At 47.1% G+C, this 19,177-nt stretch overlaps 2 protein-coding genes across 5 annotated transcripts in view; one reads left to right on the top strand and one right to left on the bottom strand.

The window, feature by feature from the left end:
• Positions 1 to 111: 111 nt before the first annotated feature.
• Positions 112 to 17,321, top strand: MEST (mesoderm specific transcript). Of its 3 annotated transcripts, none has more exons than XM_080390697.1 (12): positions 112 to 204; positions 968 to 1,122; positions 1,752 to 1,831; positions 2,294 to 2,371; positions 2,803 to 2,939; positions 3,285 to 3,343; positions 3,605 to 3,645; positions 4,012 to 4,082; positions 4,646 to 4,747; positions 6,499 to 6,575; positions 7,157 to 7,220; positions 17,146 to 17,321. In XM_080390697.1, the coding sequence occupies exons 2-12, from the start codon at positions 969 to 971 to the stop codon at positions 17,294 to 17,296; spliced, it is 1,014 nt and encodes a 337-aa protein (XP_080246823.1). In that variant the 5' UTR covers positions 112 to 204; position 968; the 3' UTR covers positions 17,297 to 17,321. The 3 variants fall into 3 exon arrangements, with proteins under 3 accessions (XP_080246823.1, XP_080246825.1, XP_080246824.1); XM_080390699.1 differs by lacking the exon at positions 17,146 to 17,321 and adding an exon at positions 8,546 to 9,340 and having other exon boundaries at positions 114 to 204; XM_080390698.1 differs by lacking the exon at positions 17,146 to 17,321 and adding an exon at positions 7,689 to 9,340 and having other exon boundaries at positions 115 to 204.
• Positions 9,241 to 19,177, bottom strand: part of COPG2 (COPI coat complex subunit gamma 2) — a 24,226-nt gene continuing 14,289 nt past the window's right edge. For both annotated transcript variants that reach the window (XM_080390672.1, XM_080390673.1), the window contains exons 14-24: positions 18,699 to 18,942; positions 17,328 to 17,403; positions 16,092 to 16,195; positions 14,899 to 15,024; positions 14,095 to 14,157; positions 13,832 to 13,971; positions 13,290 to 13,461; positions 12,150 to 12,247; positions 11,312 to 11,450; positions 10,807 to 10,905; positions 9,241 to 9,761 (exon numbers count right to left, since the gene is read on the bottom strand). In XM_080390672.1, the coding sequence (XP_080246798.1) occupies positions 9,631 to 9,761; positions 10,807 to 10,905; positions 11,312 to 11,450; positions 12,150 to 12,247; positions 13,290 to 13,461; positions 13,832 to 13,971; positions 14,095 to 14,157; positions 14,899 to 15,024; positions 16,092 to 16,195; positions 17,328 to 17,403; positions 18,699 to 18,942 (1,392 nt within the window). In that variant the 3' untranslated portion in view covers positions 9,241 to 9,630. The remainder of the gene's footprint in view (positions 9,762 to 10,806; positions 10,906 to 11,311; positions 11,451 to 12,149; positions 12,248 to 13,289; positions 13,462 to 13,831; positions 13,972 to 14,094; positions 14,158 to 14,898; positions 15,025 to 16,091; positions 16,196 to 17,327; positions 17,404 to 18,698; positions 18,943 to 19,177) is intronic.

The following is a 19,177-nucleotide window of genomic DNA, read 5'->3' as shown; positions in this document are numbered from 1 at the left end:
CGCGGCCAATCAGACGCCGCGTAAGAGCTTGAGCGGCTGACAGGGCTCAGTCGTCGCCGGGCAACGGGGGACGCCGCGGCTGCGAGAGCCGTGACGCGCGGGAAGCGAGGGGGCGGGGCAGGGCGGGCGGCGCATGCGCAGGGCGGGGCGCTGGCCCCGCCTTCGGAGCGCCATGCCGGCGCGCGGCCGAGGCACCTGAGCCAGGTGAGGCGCGCGCGGTCCCGCCGCCCCGCGGCCCCGCCAGGTGTGGAGGCTCCGCCCACCGCCTCGGGGGGCGGGGCCTGCCCGCCTCAGGGGAGGGGACGCGCGGCGGGGGGTCGTGGCCTGCGGGGAGCAAGTGCTGCCCTGAGGGGCGGGTCCTGCTGGGGGGAGGCTTGGCTCGAGGGAGGCGTGGCTTGGGAGGGGGCGTGGCATTGGCGCGATGGGGGCGGGGTTTATTGGGGTGCGGGCCGGAGGCGGGGCTTTGGTGTCCCTGCCCGACCTTCGACTTCCCTTTGACCTCCAGCCCCAGGTTGGGGCCGCACACCCCTCAGCCTCCCATGGGGGCCATGTCCCCCTCAGACCCCCAGTGGGGCCCATGTGCCCCCTCAGACACTCTATGGGGCCCACATCTCCCCCTCAGATCCTCTATGGGACCCACTGCCCTCCCCAGACCCCCAGTGGGGTCCACGTCCTCCCTCAGACCCCCTATGGGGCCAGTCTCCTCCTCATACCCCTTTTATGGGGGCCACATGCATCCCCCAGACCCCAAATGGGGCCCATGTCCCCCCTTCAGACCCCTAACCTTTGCTGCAGAGACCACTTTGTCGTAGTCCTGCCACCCCTGGGATATGCAGGTTATGGGAGTTTTGGGGACTTGGAGGTGGGTAATGGGAACATGGGGGCCATGAGGATGTGGCAGGGGTCAGGGGGATGTGGGAGTTATGGGACAAATCCCAGCAGACAGGTGCCTCGCTCTCTTCTGCAGGATGAAGGAGTGGTGGGTGCAGGTGGGGCTGCTGAGCGTGCCCCTCCTTGCCGTCTATCTGCACATCCCGCCTCCCAAGCTCTCCCCGGCTCTCCTCTCCTGGAGGTCGTCTGGAGGCTACTTCACCTACAAGGGCCAGAACATCTTCTACAGAGGTGATGGGGCTGTGCCGAGTGCTGGGGACACCTTGTCTGACCCAGTGGGGAGCAGGGCTGGTGGCTCTGCTTCCCTTGGTGGCCCTGGGGATGTCCCCGAGGCCAGGCGAGGTGATGGCAAATCCCTCCCAAAATATAATGGCTTTAAGGGGAGCCACTGCATGGATCCAGGCACAGTGTGGCTGTTAGCAAAACATTTTAATTGGGTGAAGCCATGATGGCTGGTTCTCATGCAACAGTGGCAATACCTTGGTGTTGGCAGGGAATGATCTCAAGAGCTTCTGATGGGTTGCAGCAAGGAAAAGGTACTGAAAAACCTTTTTGCTGGAGCAGTTGTTACCCATCGTAGCAACTGAGAGGAAGCTGCAATTAACTTGTGCTAAGTAAAGCCCTGGTTTACATCAGGTCACTGGTGCCAGTGGCCACGGTGGCTTGTCTGGTTGGGTGTCTGAGGCTGTGCTGGCACTGGGAGGCTGCAGTGCGAGTCAAACCCACGCTTGGTTTTGGGGGAGCAGGGGGAGGGGTAACACTGGTTGGGCTCCCAGTGGGGTGAACGGCAACGCCTGCCTCATAGGAGAGGAGACTGTAGGGGAAGAAGCTGACCCTATGGTGCCCCATTCCCTCCCCAGACTCAACTGGCGCTGTTGGCAGCTCTGACATCGTCCTCCTCCTGCACGGCTTCCCAACCTCCAGCTATGACTGGTACAAGGTGAGGGGAGCGAGTGCGCAGTGGGGTTGGATGCCGACAGCAAACTCTGTGGTTTCTCCCTCCCAGGAACGAGCAGATGTGGGCAGTGGTTTGGCCTGGGGTGGGCCACGCTCCAGAGGAGTTCCTGCTGGAGGTAGCACTGTGCTCTGGGGTATCAGCCCTGTTCCTCTCCCAACACCCTGCATGGGAGCCAAGCATTCTTCGTGTCACCCTTTCCCACACTCCAGCCCAAAGTGGGAGGAAAGGATCCACAGCTATTTCTTGGCTTTTTCGGGGTGGAGGCGGGGGGGGGGATTGTCTTGCTGTTACTGGGACATTTCAATCTGCAGTTTTCTTGGAGCTGGAAGGTGCTGTCTTGGGGGGCGGAGGGAAGTGTGGCCATCCACAGCTGTGCATCACCACAGGCTTTTCCTCTTTGTGCTCCTGTCACCTGTTTTGTTAATGCATTTCTCCTCTTTCCAGGTCTGGGAAGGGCTGACCCAGCGGTTTCACCGGGTGATTGCTTTGGATTTCGTAGGATTTGGTTTCAGTGACAAGCCTGTAAGTAGCCTGGGAGGAGGATTTATGCAGTTGCTTTTGGCCCAGAGGTCATTCTGCCACGCCAGCACTCCTGGAAAATTAGCATTTGCAGTCCAGTTTCAATTCCTATATACATCTGAAAAAGGAATAAGCATTATAATAGTGGAAGGGATGGGCAAGGTTTGTGGTGGAGGTCAGCTCTGTCACCATCTTGCCTTTACTTGGGTTTGATGTGACTCCAAAGTGCACCTGGACCCCTCTGGGGCAATGGGCAGTGCTTCCATGGGCTTGTGGACATAGCTGCTGGCCCAGGACATTCCAGCTGCTCTGTCTGGGGACACAAAATGCTGGTCTCCACCCTGTATTCCTCCATTTGGGTGTTTATTCTGGAGTTTGTGGGCTCATGGTGGGTCAGGCTCTCACTGCAGTTCCTCTATCGCTTTGCTTCGCAGAGGCCCCACCGCTACTCCATCTTTGAGCAAGCCAGTATCGTGGAGGGGCTGGTGCATCACCTTGGCCTCCGCCACCAGAGAATTAATCTCCTCTCCCATGATTACGGGGATACAGTCGCACAGGAGCTGCTGCACAGGTCACTGCAACCACCGATGCTCTGGCTGCTCTTTGTTGTCCCTGTCAAGACGATTTCCAGCAGATAAGTGGAAGGACGTAGCGCAGAACCCCCTTTTCCCTATACCTACGGCTGTAATGAAGGCCAAGTGGTCTCAGGGCACATCTACAGTGGGCAGATCTGAGGCTTCGATCTGTCAAATCCCAGCTTTTAGGATATTTAACGTCCCTTCTGAGCACCTTCTTATCAAGGCTGGGACAGCAGGGGAGCAGAGATGGTGTGACACTCTTAATTTCACCTGCTGGTCGGTCACTTTTTGGAGCCTGGAGAGGTCTACTTGTGTTTCACCTTCTCTTCTGTCCCCAGGTATGAGCACAATAAAACTGGAAGCATCTTGATCAACAGCCTCTGTTTATCCAATGGAGGTAAGTTTTGCCTAGCATGGTGGGATGGGTGGGCTGGGAGGGATGGGGAACCATGGGACGGGATGGCCTTCCCATCTCCATCACCTGAGGGAAAGTACCATCCAAACCCCAAGTGAATTGCAATTAAGGTGCTGTAATTAACTGGGAGTGTCACTCCTCGGGGCTGCCTGTGCTACCTTTCATAGCATCATGAAGAGAGACTGGGAGATGAAGAGCAAAACACTTACAGCATTACAACTCTGTTCTTTTTCATCCTTCCAGGGATTTTTCCTGAAACGCACTACCCCCGGTTCATCCAGAAGGTGAGCTGCTGCCCCCTTTCCCCTCAAGCAGAAGTCTGACTCTGTGAGTTTGGGGTTTTATCTGGCTCAGAAGCCTGCTGCTTTTCCTGCTTCGGTAGTGGCAGCTGAGTTGCTTGCAGACATTGTTAGAGGCAGTGGGGAGAAACGGGCTGCCAGGATGTGGCTTGTGGCATCTGAATGTCCTATAATCCCCCCTTGAAGCGCTGATGTCTCACCACCGGCAGCTCATGTGCATCTTGAGGGTCAGGGCTGAGCTGGGAAACTGCTGTAATATGGGGAGCCAGGGGAAGAGCCCTCTGAGGAGGCAGGATTTATCCATCTCTATGATACTGAGTAGTGCTGTCCCCTTTTTCCCTTCTTCCCAAGATCCTCAAGGATGGGGGTTTGCTGTCCCCTGTCATCACACGGCTGATGAACTTCTTCCTCTTCTCCAGAGGGTGAGTTGTGTCTCTACACTGCTGGGCACAGCCCATATGGGGTATGTGAGCCAAGCACAGGGGGCCAATGTAGGGATTAGCGTAGCGGGTGTTTGGCAGGTGAGCAGATCCCCCGGCACTGTCCTAGGAGAGATTTGCCCCTGGGTTTGAATGACCTTGATGTTCTGGGCCATTCCCTCTGTGGGCTGGCAAAGCGCTTCAGCCTAATAATAAACCACATGGCTTTTTACTGTACGCTGAAATCCTTCTCTCCCATGAGTATTGGACTTGAACATGTTAGAGGCAATGAAAACCCTAACCACGCTCTACATACAGTTATGTATGTATATATATATGTATAGAATGTTGCAAATCCTCTTTTTTTTCCCCAAAACCCCTGTAGGCTGGCTGGTAAGTCCCATGCTGGGCATGTTTGGGGGACAACTTGTAGTACTGCGCTTGCACCCATGTCTTTTGCAATGGAAGCTGGAATTGCTTCACTGTTTTTTGCCCTCAGCTAATTTTTAAGTTGTACACTAACATGGCAGCTGCTGTGCTGCTCTGAATTCTTTTTTTTTTTCCAGACTTGGGGCGGTATTTGGGCCCTACACGCAGCCTTCACAAGCAGAGTACTGGGACATGTGGACAGTGGTGCGGACCAACGATGGCAATCTCGTTGTTGACAGGTACATCACTGTTAATTGCTGTGTGAGCTTAGTTTTCCAGCCGCGGCGTTCCTCGGTTGCAGACAGAGCCATGCAGTGGCTCAGAGGTTAGCAGAGCTTGGCTGGGCCCCAGGACACTGGCTCCCCAGAGCCTTCAGCTGCTTCTGTTGGGAGTCTGGGATCATCACTGCACCTCAGAACAGAGCTGGGATGTGATGTAGGAGCAGAGATTCTTGCTGGGATGATGCAAGGCAGGTAAATGAAGTCTGGAGTCAGGAGGATCTCAGCCTGCCCATGGTGGGAAAAGGACAACACTCGAGATGTACAACAGGGGTGTTTTTTCTTCTTTGGAAGTTAGGGGCTTGAATTTGTGGGGTTTTGTTAACAACTGGAGCTAGATCTGGTTTTCTCAGTTTGGGACTTTTGGAAGGACCCTAGGCTGGTGGTTGTGAGTTCAGTGTCCCCATTCAGTAGGGCCTGCATGTTTCTTTCTCCCCCGGCATACAAACTCCAGCATACAAACTCCTCTCTCCTCCCACTGGGGACAATCTCCAGCCAAATCACAGTAAGGACCAAATAGCTCAGCCTCTCCAAAGGATGCTCGCTAATTGCTTCTTATAACGAGGGATACTTGCCCAAGCCCAACAATGGATACACTGGCTGATGCATTGCTCACTTGGCACCCCCCGCTGTGGCAAATTTTTGCACTGTCACATTTGTCAGCAGTGCAGCCATGATGGGAAGCTCAGTACCAGAATATCTCCAGCCCCTTAAATGTCATGTGTCAGAGTATTGGTATGTTTATTTAGTGTAGCTTCCCATCCTTGAAAAGCTTTTTATAACCAGACTTGAACCAGATGTTTAAATTGTGACCCTCAGCTCCTGAGAGCTGTGCTGAAGCAGAGTCACCCCGAGTTGCCGGTTGGGGTGACAAGACAGGCTGAGGAGCTGTTAGCAGTTCAGATTTTCACTGCAAGACCTAAACAGTGCAGTTTTTCTCCTGCATTCCTCCATGCTCAGTAGTCCAGCACTGACTCTTCTGTGGGGTACTGAAATGGTTTCAGAGCTGCTGCGATGCCTGTGAGCCGTGCACAGGAGTGCTCAGACTGCACTGCCTCTGCATTGGCTTTCAGCAGACTGATTTTTGCCCCAGCATTTTGCAAGATCCAATTGCAAATCCATTTTTCCCCCTGCTGCCCCAGCAAAGCAGCATGAAGTTTGTTAAGGGGGTTTGGAGGTAGCCAGCCTTTCAGCACTTGTTTGCTGGCTGCCTGCAGCCCGCTGTGACTCACTGTGCAGTCTGGCACAGAGGTTACAATTGTTCACCCAGTTTTACAACCCAGCGGCATTTGAGTGGGAGCAGAGGACCCACATTTGCTTCCATCTCAGCTGGGAAGGATTCAGACCTGATCCTCCCATCTCCGCAGACTGCAGGCTGTTTATCCCTTCCTAAATGAACTCAGGTTATCCTCCAGCAGGACTCTAAAACTGCACTTTGCACTTAGGGCAGAGGCAAGACCTGGAGTCAGTGTCCCAACCTCATTTGCACTTCTATTTGCTGTCTAAATATTAAAACCCACTTTAGGCAAGTCACTAAGCTCAGGGATAGTCAACAGACTGATGTGTTGCTGCTGCCCCAAGGAGGAGGTCCATGGGAGATGCAGAGTCCACCTCGGTCTCCTTACACAAGCGTACAGTGCCCTGAGAGCAATTTCCAGCCTGTGCAGCACCTCAAGGCACCGTCCACTGTGTAAAAACAGGTTTCTCTTCAGTATTTTGCAGTACATAAACCAGAGAAAGAAGCACAGAGACCGCTGGGTTGGGGCTTTGATGTCCACCTCTGTCCCACGTGAGTAGGATCAGTTTTCTTTATTTACTCATTGGGATGTTGGGGATCACACTCCCCAGCCCCAGCCTGCAAGCGCCAGAGCATGGTGCTGGCTCCTTCCACTAACTGCTGGAGCCTCTCCTTATTCTGATAAGGATGATGTGGCTCAAATTCAGTTTGTGCAGGGGGTAGCATCACAAACAAGCCTCCCTGCTCCAGTTTAAGGCTGTTACAGCAGAGAGCTATGAGCTTGCTAAGGCAAGAGAAAGTTTATTCCACTGAGCAGATACAAATTTCCTTTAGAGGCTGGTTCACAGCCTCCGGTTCCTCCAGTGACCGTCCCAGGGAAGCCAAGGTGCGTTTCAAGCTCAAGAGAAGTTAAAACCACTCAAGAAAAGGCTTGGTGTTTGCTGGAGAAGGTTTGGAGGCTTAACTTGACCCCAGGGCAGAGAAACAAGGCCTTTTAGCAGCTGGTTTGCTTAGTGCTCCGCTGAAAGCTTCACAAGCTCCATGCAAGGGCAGGGAATGCCTGCAACAGGTCTCCTTGCCTTAATTTAGGGATGTCCTTGGGTATAAAAGCTGTCTGTGCTTCTGTCTTGCAGTGCATCTAATCTATGGGCCCCTGGACCCTGTGAACCCACACCCAGAGTTTCTTCAGCTTTACAAGTAAGACAACACCCACCACAAAGGGGGAATATACACCTGGGGTTTCATTTCAAGGGAGATTTTGTCTCAGGCTTTTCCTCCAATTCCCTTTTCATGGAGGCTAGTTTTAAATTCCACCTGTAACCCCAACAACAAGGTGATTCAGTCAGAGCCTTCTGCAGTTTGGAAATTGCTTCCCCATTTTAGGCAAGTCACAATTCCTAGCCAAATCAATGGTGCATTTTAAAACCACATCAGACAGAAGTAGGATTTATTGACAGACATCGTCTTCTCCAAACAAACCTGAAGTAAATCCAGCACTTTGAAGAGTGGTCAACTGTAGCTGCTGAGGACGTTTTCTGTCCCAAAACAGTGTTACAGGCAGAATCCAAATTGCGAGAGGGTACTGTCCTCCTCACCAGTAGCATCTGGCTGGCTGTGGGCTGAGCCTGCTGCCTGTGCTTAAGCCTTGCTGCATTCTTCCAACAGGAAGGTGCTTCCCATGTCCACGGTGTCTGTGCTGGACGACCACATTAGCCACTATCCACAGCTGGAGGATCCAACAGGTTTCCTGAATGCATATCTGAACTTCATCAACTCCTTCTGAGCTGCTGCAGCTCAGTTCTCGCTCTGTTTAAAAGTCAGGCTTTGGGGACAGGAAGAAACCTCGATTCTTATCTCCAGATCCAACAATCTGCACTAACACCCTCATCTTTGGCTGCCAAACTGCTGCATTTATGCAGTTAAATCCTTTGAGCACCAGAAGAGATTAGCTTGCAGGGAGGTTTGGACAAAACTGCCAGCCTGAGTAGAGTTAGAGGATGTGGACAGCTCCTCCTGCTCTGTGCTCACCTTGATTCTTGACTGGCTTATCCCTCTATTAGGAGCCATGAGGGCTCAAGGGAGAACTGGGGCACCTGACAGGAGGTGAAGCACACATGTCAATCTCAGTCCTTACTTGCCTTCACTGCTAAGCTACGCTGCATGGCACAGGTAGACAGGACCACTAGCAGCCAAGGGTTGATGCATATATTCCCAAGATGGATGCCAGTCTGGTTTTGAGGTGTGTGCATGCAGTTTAAATTATATCCCTCTGCTAAGTGTTAACAATACTTGGCCAGCTTGTCAGCACTGAAGAATCTGAAACTGAGTTTGCTTACACTAAGTATAGCAGGCAAGCTGGATCTGTAATCCCCCAAAGTATAGGCAGTGATGCTCTCTGCACACATAAAGGGGCATTTAAGCACTGTAATTGTTTTCAGTAACCTCTCTTTAATGGCCAGTTACCCAAAGCGAAGCTCTGAACCTCAAGTTTTTACCACATTCCTTGTTTCTCTGATTTTCAGTTCAACAAGCAGAGCCACCCATTGACACTACACCCCTGGGACTATCTCAGGAGCTTCGCAGAAGCGTGGCTGTAGCATGCAGTTCTACCAGGGCAGGCTCATACCTGTTTCACTAGAGCAAGATGAATATGCAATACCGGTACTAGCAGAAGCAGAGACATTCTTCTGAGCAATAGCTATTTGAGCCACAGGGATCTGGGACAGGTGTTTAAATTAGAATTCAAGTATTCCTTCCTTCCTCACCCTGACTTGGTAACTAAAGAAACAGCAGTTCATCAGGAGAGAGATGCAGAACTTAATTCACAAGAAGTCACCACAAGGTCCCTCTTTCCTCCTCTCTTCCCAAATTTTGATACAGGGTGTTTCACATCTTTGAGCCCAGGAAAAGACTGTGCTGTTTTTTGGTATTATCTGACATAAGGCTCAGAGAACTGAATATGCCTTGACCCGTGAAGTTTAATCTCTCTCTGTACATTGATTTTTCTGTGTGGAACAGAGGAGACAATCATGAAGATTACTGTACATTTGCAGGCTGGCAGACTCTGCAGGTTTTGTGTGGTTTTTAACTCCTTATCTTTGAAATTCAACAGCATCCCTTTAGGAATAAGGGGCTTCTGCTGAATAAACAGCCATTATTGGCTACTTTGAATAAACAGCCATTATTGGCTACTTTTTCTGTACTGAAGCAGACAGGATTAGAACAAGAAATTTCTATTTTATTAATAGTAATTCGTATGAATTCCACCACTTGAACCAGTGTTTATTTTCTGTTAATAAAAATCAGTTTTGACAAAAGTCTGATTCCATTTTCTTACCACCTGCACCTTTTATCTTTCCTGATTTACTGCAAGTGGGCTGAGATGCAATAAGTTAGATGGGAATGTGTAAGTGACAACAAGGGAAGGGACAGGGGAAAGGCTCAGTACCAGCCAGCCACTATTGCCACTACTGTAACATCATACAAAATATTTACCAAATTAAGGAATAAAAACTACATGCAGAAGGACAGACAGGCTGCTTGATATCCCATGAATACCCAACTGGTGCTTGCAAAGGTTTCCACCACAGCTGATGTGCTGTAACACTCAGCCTACAGAAGCCAGGATGACATCTACAGGCGTTTCTTCCTTGCTCCTAACAGTCACCTGCATGGTCACACCATCTCCGAGCGCAAGCCTGGACCTTACCAGCACATCACAACCACCTCTGTATACACCTGGGGACAAAGCAACATTTGAGAGATTACTTTAAGAAGGCTCAGTGATCTAGTCCTAACCCTGGAGGCAACAACCTGGTGAAAGCAAGACAGATTGAGTCTTATGGCCAGTTGCTGAGAGAAGGGAGGGGGGGGAAGTCACAAAAAAACCAAAACCCCAAAATCCCCACAGCTCTTGAGGCCAAGACTGAAAATAATAGATATTGTCCTAATTGAAGTCAGCATGTGCTGCTGGAGGGCTAGGCCAATTTAAACAGGTAGAAACCAGGAGGTGGGCAGCTGAAAAGCTCACTTCTGGTTTGAGAAGGCAACACATACTATTATTGTGCTATGAAGGTACAGTCCATTGGCTCAGTGCCCTTGCTGTTAAAGGAGGAATAGTTGTCCTATGCTACTACAAGATGACTTGGAAGTGGTGCTCCTGGAGGCAACTCAGACTGCAGGATGAGCCACCTCCACTCTCACTTCAACATCACTACACACAGACCTGGAGTTACCAATTTTGCCTCTGAAATAAATCAAGATCTGACTCTTCTGTCATGTACATTGCAGTTTTGTTTTAGTAACTGCAACTAAGGTTTGTAGAGCACTTCCAGAGACTGCACAAAACTGTAAGCCTGGACCACAATCACAAAAGCAGCAGCCGTGGGGGCTGCAGGCCGATTCAGGGTGTGTCTTTGGGACAGAAACTTGGAAACAAAATGGTCCTAGGAACCCCATTCTTGAGACAACCTCAAGCAAGGAGTTTTGTTAGGTGTCTGCTCTGGAAGTTCTTCATTCAAAGGATTCACTACTGTTCTGTCCTGGTTTCAGCTGGGATAGAGTACCTCCATTCCAAGAGACTGAGCCTAGCCCAAGTACACCAGTTACACTGGGCTCCAAGTTAGCACTAGCTACATTCAACTCACTGGTTGACTTTGGCTTTCTACAGATTAAAAAAAAAAAAACCTCTTGAAATAAAAGCAGTATCTTCTAACCTATTTCCCTTCATTTTGTAAAAATCTGTGGGGACACGGAAACAGAGTTCAATAGTACAAATACTTACCAGCTAAGTAGAGCGTGTGAGAATTTTTGTTCTCTGGCACTTTATCTGATCTCTCACAGGGCTGCATGCCCAAGAATTTGATGATGTTATTGACAGCTTCTGCGTTCAGAGATTGAAGAAGAACATTACCTCAAGATTGGTGCCAAGCTTTCTGTGAGAACTAGTTTGCAATTAAAGAATATTCTCTAAGCACCCATGTGGCTTAACCATTTCTATTCATTATCTTGGCAAGGTAGGTGTACTGGTGGGGTTGCAACCATGTCCCTTTTGCTGTCTTAACAGCCTAGGAATGCACCCCTCCCTTCAACCAGCCTCAAGCAAGACAACACTGCCAAGCTTCCACTCACTATAATCCCAACTTTGCAAGACAAAGCCTTATTGCTGGGACATAATGTCATGGCAGAAGGCACCAAATTCTCCCCCTACCACACTAAATATCCCCAGCACGGCAGATTTACCAGGATTACTATGTGGGTCACCAATAAAGGAGGAAAGATCATCTCACCGTCAAGGGTTTTAATCGAACTAAGTGCAAAGGTTTCTTCTTTCTCGAAGTCATCTCCCACTTCTTCCCACGCAGCTGCGAAGTTAGGCTTTAAAACCTTCTGAATATGATCAGACACAGTAACCTCCAAATCTTCCAACTGATAGAAGAGCAAAGGAGATTTTCAGCTGCCAGTTACAGAAATGATCCTAATCTTAGAAGGGGAAAAGACAGACAGCAGCATTTTGCCAAGACAACTCTGTCATGCTTTAATTTCAGGAGAAGTACATAATAATAGTATCTAAAAGACCGAGAGGAAAAATAGTATTTATGGTGGTCATCTGTAAAGCTTAAAAACATTTACAGAGAAACATCTGTGAAACTACAGGCTAGCAGAAAATGAGGCAATCGCTTTGTAAGTGAAAAAGCCCATTCTAGCCCTTACCGGACATGTGAGGAGAGATACTTGCTCAGAACCCAGAACCCTCCAAGCCCAAAAGACAGGCACTTTCCTGAGATCTGACTTTTATTTCCATGACTGATAACACGAACACAATAAACAGAGGTGCAAATGCCTGGGCCACAGTTCCAAAACTAGACAGTGAAAGTTATTCCTTCCTTCCTGTCTGCCCCCACAAATCCCATCTCCATAGGGCACTAAAGCTGAACTAACTTTTGGCAGAAGCAAGGTTTTGGGGAAGGATCTAAAGTTACAAGCTACAGCATGTTGGAAATGGTGCTTCAGGCAGGCCTGCCCTTCTCTCCTACTGGCTTCAGATCTGAAAGGAAATGGTCAGCCCAATGGCCATGTGTGTTCAGAATTAGCAACAAGGAGAAAACAATCAAGTCCTGAACTTACTACATATTCATCGTCATAGCCATCATCTTCTGGCACACCCGTGCTTGGGTCACAGTCTCGAACAGTGAACTTCATAGTGCAACTGAAAGTACAAGCAACTGGGGAGGACAGAAAAAGCCTATATAGGTTAGTCATGCAGTTGCTTCTGCTTGAGCCCTCGCTTCCCAAAAAAAGACTGGAACCAATGTATGCCAGCTTTGCCCCAAAAGATAAATGCATGGCTATGGTCAGAGCACTTTTCAATTTCATATTAAATTCCCTAGCCCCGCCCCCACCCACCCCCATCCTCCCCCAACTTTTAAGATGAAGGCCGAAGGAGGATCTCAGGAGAGGAGTATGCCAGTGCCATAGAGTAACAAGCACAGGCCCACTGACTCGCAGAGTGCTGTGGTGAGACCCAGACAGCACTAGCTACCAGGGAAAACCCAGCAAGGGTTTCCGACAAGTGGAGTACGATCCAAAACCACAGTTCTGGGAACTCAGACTAGTTCTAATCTTCCTTGGTGTTAAAGCAATAACCAAGAAATCCACCCTGCTAATGAGCTGAGTCACATTAACTAACTGCAAATCCACTGGAGTTTCTTTTAAGTGTGAATAATAAAAGTAAGAAAGGGAAGTTTTATGCCCAAGAAAATCTCTCATTCCTACATTTCATAGTAGTTTGTAATTCTCTAAAGAAAGGAAAAATTGCATTAGTTAAATATGTAGAGGCCCAAACTACTAGTATTTCTTTCTATTTGCATTTTCCTTTTTTTTTTCTTCTATTTGCATTTTCCTTTCACTGATTCTGTTCTCGAATACTACCAACAAACACCCATGTTTTCCAATGTGCTCCTTTCATTGACTCAAGGTAGTAAATTCAGTTTCCTCTATTACCTGCATGTTCTACAATCCTCTTTAACATCCCATTTCTATTCATCCAAAACCACTGTTTAAGAAGTATGTATACAATTTTGTAAAAAGTATTTTGCACAAACACAGGTTCTAAATAAAAGCCAGCACATGTAACACATGAGAAAGAAGTGCTGGAATCTCAGTATGCACTCACCAAATCCCAAACTCTAAACATTTTATTATGTGTTCTCCAAAAACATCATTTGAGGGATTTGTCATGCAGAACTACTCCCTCCCAATGGGTACCTGCAGTGGGGTCATCCTGGGGAATCTGGACAAGGGTGTAACACATGCCTGGCTGGTTGTAAGCCAGGCTGGGTGCTGGGATGCAACAGATCACGTCATAAGCATCTGATGGCTCCATCTGCACGGTGACTCTCTCTAAAAGCTGATCATTTAGCGTGTTTGTGCAATCAAACTGCAGAAGAATAAATTGAAAATAACTTGAACATAGAAGAAACATTCCTAAAAAACAATTTTTCCCCAAATCAGCTACGATACTCCACAGCATACAACAGATATCAAGCATATTTGATCAAGCATACTGTTCTCACTATATAGCTTTTCTCTCCAATTTTCCTAGAATTCTTTAACAGATGGGATCATAACTCCATCCTTTTTTTGATCAGAGGCAAGCAGCACACACCCTCTTAACTCTGCCTTGCAACCCCCGTAAGAGAGAAGCTGTCTTCTTCAGGGCACAGTGACAACACCGTTCATGCTACACCTAGGCATCATTAAGGGCCAAGTCCTATTGCACCCTGACAAAAGCACATAACTTCTCTTACCTGAAATACAATGTGATTTGTGAACAAGTGTTTAATGCAACGAACAAAATACTCAGTTTCTGCTTCAGTGAGCTGCACTGGTTCTGAAGACTTGAATAATGGACCCAAGCTCTTAAACTCCGGAATGGCTGCTAGTTGTTCTGTGCAGAAAGGAAAAGAAGGCAACAGACATTTAGTGACAGGCTCATTCATTGCTCCCACCTGACCTGTGGCAATCCTCCAAACACTTCAAGTGCTGGAGACCCATTGGTCTTCTCTCATACCTTGAAATATATCCTGACGTGAAGGAGCAACTTTTTCAGGCTTGCTGGTCACTAGGGCAATCTCTGTGAAGAAAAAAAGCAAAGACATGTCAGCTACACCATGCAGGAGTTTTAAATGCCATTATATCACAACTAAAAATTCCTGAACCTGCAGTATTTCACACAGTCTGCTGCAAACCATGGCCAGTCTTGTTCCTCACACACACATGCTGAAATACCTTTTCCATGACGCAATATTGTATTGTAAGAAGAGAAGAGGAGAGATATTTGAGTAATGACGAAGAAACCACACTTCACTCCAAAATAGCCAGAAAAAAAGCTGGAAGATGAGAATGAGGCATGAACCCCAACCTTTTCTTAAAAAATCGTGCAAAGTAAAAATGCAAGAATTATGCAAGAACATGGAAGAAAGCCAGTGAAGTGACTAAGCACTTCTGGAATGTACTTTTTTCAAACTTCCATGAACTAATAAATTATACATATATGTATGTACAATGTACATATGTCGATTATGTACAAACTCCCCTCTGGTAAGAAGTGAGCAGAATAAAGAACATTCTCGCCAACCCCTAATACTTTGGCATAAGCACTGTCTTCCTTTACCTGCGAAGATCAGGCAGGCTTGGTTCTGCAAAGCCTGTACGTACATACACTGTAACCTGCATAGCATTCAGCTGAGCCACCTCTGTGCTTGCCCTGGCCCTACCAGGATGGCAGCCAGTTTAGTGACATCAAGTATCATTATGGCAACCTGAATGCTTACACTCTTGCCTACAGCCTATTGAAATGGAGCCCAAGTGTTACCTGCTTTCTGTTCAAAGATTGGTGCAGTAGCCAGTGGAACTGTTTTCAGATCAAAAGGTTTGTCAGAAGGCTCCAGCGTATATTGGTGCAGGGCTTTCTCCATCCCAGGAACAGAGACAGTCAACCCTGCAAAGCAGAAGCACATGCAGAAAAATTCAGTTTTAATAGCAGAACTGTCAGAGGCCTACAGGCACTATAATACAGGGTTCAAAAATGAGCAGTGTAAATTTTGGATTGCCCACTGCACCAAAAGCAGTAAGATGTCAGAGTCTGAAAAACTGTATCTGTGTTTCAGTTACCTCCCTCTTAAGACACAAACAAGTAAGGTTATTTAAAGAGCTCTTCTCTGTAGCATGTCCATTGTTTCAGGCTGCAGAGAAAAACTCTTGTGAGTAAACTAGAGTTTACAGCTAGATATGGATGCAGTTTGGACTTTGGCTAATTAAAAGCTACTTTCATTTCTCAGTAAACACACACACCCTATGAACTTCAAGATACTGGATAGAATAAAAATAAACTGGTCTGAAGTTGCTGTTCCAGAGGGTACTGCAGTCCAAATAGTTCACTCCAGGAAAGTAATTGTGCAATATGCTAAATACCCTGCCCTCATGAACTTGAACTAGTTGACTACAGGCCATAAAACATTTTAATAATCAACTCGGGCAACAAGTTTTGACAGAGCTGTTTCATAGAAGCTGTCACAATTCTAAGGCTGTAAGAGCATTTGTTTTTCAAATTCTTTGACGAAACTTTGTCCTTCTTGGCTATTCTACAGGAGATTGTAAGAAGGCAGTGTGGGAAGATCTCGATGGATAGCTGGACTCTGATCTTAAAGGTTTTTTCCAACCTGAACAGTCCTATGATTCCATCCTCATTTTGTAATGGAGAAGACAAAACAAAGGTTAAGAAACTTGTCTCAAGTGAAGGAACAGGCAATGATGAGAAAAAGCCCAACCCATACTCCTGCTCCATTTCTCAGACAATCCTTTCCATATTTTGCTAAATCTGCCATTCTCATTTAGCACAAGTACTTCGCAGGAAAGCGCTAGAGCCAGAAAAAACACACAGTTCTGACCTTTCTAGCTACTTTGACCCCAGTTACATTATAGGAAACTATTCTTACACCAACAAAGCCCACCCATAATACAGAATGTGAAATAACAGCTCGGACTTGTTTCCTTTCTATCACTGACCATTAAAAATATAGGCAGCATTCAGTGCTATCTGTCTCTGCTGTAGTACATTCAAGTAGAATGTTGCTCTGTCCCGAACTTCATCATCGCTGTCCATCATGCACCTGTTTCAAGGAACAAGAGGACAGCAGTCAGCCAGTTCAGGACATCATGAGAACAGAGCTAAAAATGACACTGACAAGATTGGACTTGATACTGCAATGACAGTCTGTGTTCCCTCAACAGATTTTCCAATTGTGCAGAAATCAAGAAGTGTTCGTTCATACAACACAGTAGTTGAAGTTTATGTGCAAGTGTTCCATCAGAAAACTAAGATTAAAGGAGATGTGTATGTGAATTCTTAACACCATGTACACTTGCTAGATTATAACATATACAGCTGCATTTTATGGCTAATAATTCTGATGGGCACCATGTGGCTGCTTTATTTTTTTAAAAAAAGCACTCTTTCACAATAGAACAAAACCACAAGAAATAGATTACAAAAATAAACATGTTAAAACTGCTTTCTATTTCAGACTGGAAAAAATGGCTGCGTGTTCAAGTATTCACCTAGTTTTTCTATTATAGCATGTGTTTCATGAAGAGAGATTCTCTCCTCCTGGTGGCAACTTCCCTCCCTCCCCACATTCCTCAAGTAATTTCTTGCAGCTGTAATTCACTTGCAGCTACATTGAGGTTGCCTTCTGCATGAAGTGCTTCACAATTTGAATTATTCCTCTCACCACAGAAGTCAGACGTGGTATAAGCTTACACTATAACGATATACAAACGAAGAACATTACATTTACTGTACAGACAGTTTAAGGAAGCTGAATGGTCTTAACAAGAAACACAAACCTGTGAAATGAGAACACCTGTGATCACTACTCAGCCATACACAAATATTACTTATTAGTAATGTGGAAATATATTTCCTTGTTTCAAAGGATGCAAAACAAACACACATATACTGAAGCACTGTAGATTTATTACCCGCTGAGAAATGTTTGCAGACCAGATTACTATTAGATGTTTTCATGACTAATCACATCTTTCATTTGCTTATCTCCAGCAGTGTTATTGTCCCTCCAGCCAGGAAGGAAGGGTGGAAGGCAGCCATGTCCTGGCTCCTCCACTGGTTTGTTGGGCAACCCCAGTGCAAGTTCCGACCTGCTTTGACCCTGCTTCTTCTGTGGAGCCAGACTACCCAGTGTCACCAATGAGCTCAGCACGTGCACAGCTATACACACTCACCTCTGCAACAGAACTAAGATGCTTGGAAGAAGGTTCTCATTCTGGGCACCAAACTTTGCTAGAGCACTTACAGCAGCTAGAAAAGGAAGTAGGGAGATGTCAGAGGTGCTGAAGCAACAGATAAACACATTCTCACAATCATGATTCAAAGTACTGTGCATACTGTTGTCCAGAAGTTCCAATTTACACAGGTTTTCACTCCCACAACACAAACCTTTTAATACTATGGAAAGACTAAACTATTTCCATATTTTCAAATGGAAATAGTTTCATGTCAGGGAATAGCACAACAAGATCAGCCTAACAGCTCTGCAGCCCTGTTCTGTGAGAACTCCATCAGATAAGGTCAGTTCAAGCTCCATGGCTCATCCCAGTTGTTGGTGCCTCTGCCATTAGCTGTAGCTTACACTCCCAGATAAATCTGTTTTTCACACACAAGGTTGACATGCATCCAGTGGTGACCAGGGCCACACTGCATCCAGTAACTCTGCAAGGAGCTGAAACGCCTCAGCAACCACTTAAGAGTTGCCTGTCCAAACCAATGTAATTTCAGCTCAGCATCAGCTTGAAGAAATTCCACATACAGAAAGAAGAGAAAACTCTTATCAGGAAGTACAAGTATTATGGCCCTGGTGGTTAAAGAAGAAGCCATACTTTTACAGTGACAAAGTTTCTATACAGTGTACGCTCTCTGAGGGGATGCTCTTCATGTGCTCCCAGGTCACAATTAGCAAACTGCGACCAAAAGAGCTGTCACCAAAAATAAAATACAATCTGAACCACATCGTATTTGTGAGCTCATTTGCTTCCTCTCCCCCAACAGTATTACTTCTCCTAACATGCAGGAGGTCAGACTGATGCTGATATCCCTCCAGTGCAAAGTCCCCAATATGAAAAGAGGCTGAACCCTCTAAAGGGTTCATTGTAAAGGCTCTGCAGGAAGGAAGTATCAGTCTGCAACACACTGCCAAGGAAGAATCCTAATCTCATATGTGGGAGATTTTCATAGAAAGAGGTAAGTCTATTGCAGACAATCATGTTAAATATTAGGCAATTATGTTAAATAGGGAACTAGCAGTGTCCCCTCCTCATGTATTACCTCTTGACTTTTAGAGGACATTCAAAGAAGGGACTAGAAGTAATATATTGCTTCTGTTCTGTGAAGCAAAGGACCAAGGGCTGATGCTAAGATATGAGGAGTTCAAACACACTGCAGGATAAAAATCACCTTCACAGCTGATGCATAGAAGAACCAGCTCTTCACAGTGCCTGTGAAGTAACCGTTCCCTCCCACGCCCAAACCCAGTTTCAGCCCCTAGGCTTCTTGCAGAGCTCGTACATGAAACCGTCAAGCACTTGAGCTGAACTTACCAGCCCTCACAGCCTCGTTCTCCAGCACCACCCTGTTGAATATGAAACGGATATACTTGGATGGGGATGGAGTCCTCGGTCCCTCTTTCCCCAGCAGATGCAGGATTTTTGTGGCTAGGACAGTATGTTCACAGTCTTCGATGAACTCGCAGAGGTGAGCCAAGCCTGATTCCTTACTTTCAGGATTCTCCTCAATTATGCTGATTATACAGTCCACAATGGCTCGCTTGTACTCAAAGCCACCCTGGGAAAGGAAAATCAAGGACACTGACCCAGCAGGCAGAGCTCAGACCACAGTGCTGGTCAGCTCCCCTTACGCTTCAATTACTTCTTTTCATTGAAAAAACAAACATTTGTACATAAAGAAGAAAGAGAAAGCATGCTGGATAACCTAGCAGGGTCTTCCCAGCCCCCTGACTCATAAAGGTATATCATCTGAGTATCTCCTCAAATCAGTTTTGGATGTACCAGCCCTAATT

This window comes from Falco punctatus (assembly GCF_963210335.1).
Source record: "Falco punctatus genome assembly, chromosome: 6".
Classification (NCBI taxonomy): Eukaryota; Metazoa; Chordata; class Aves; order Falconiformes; family Falconidae; genus Falco; species Falco punctatus.
Note: the sequence above shows the minus strand (reverse complement) of the source record. Positions and strands in the feature narration are given on the sequence as shown.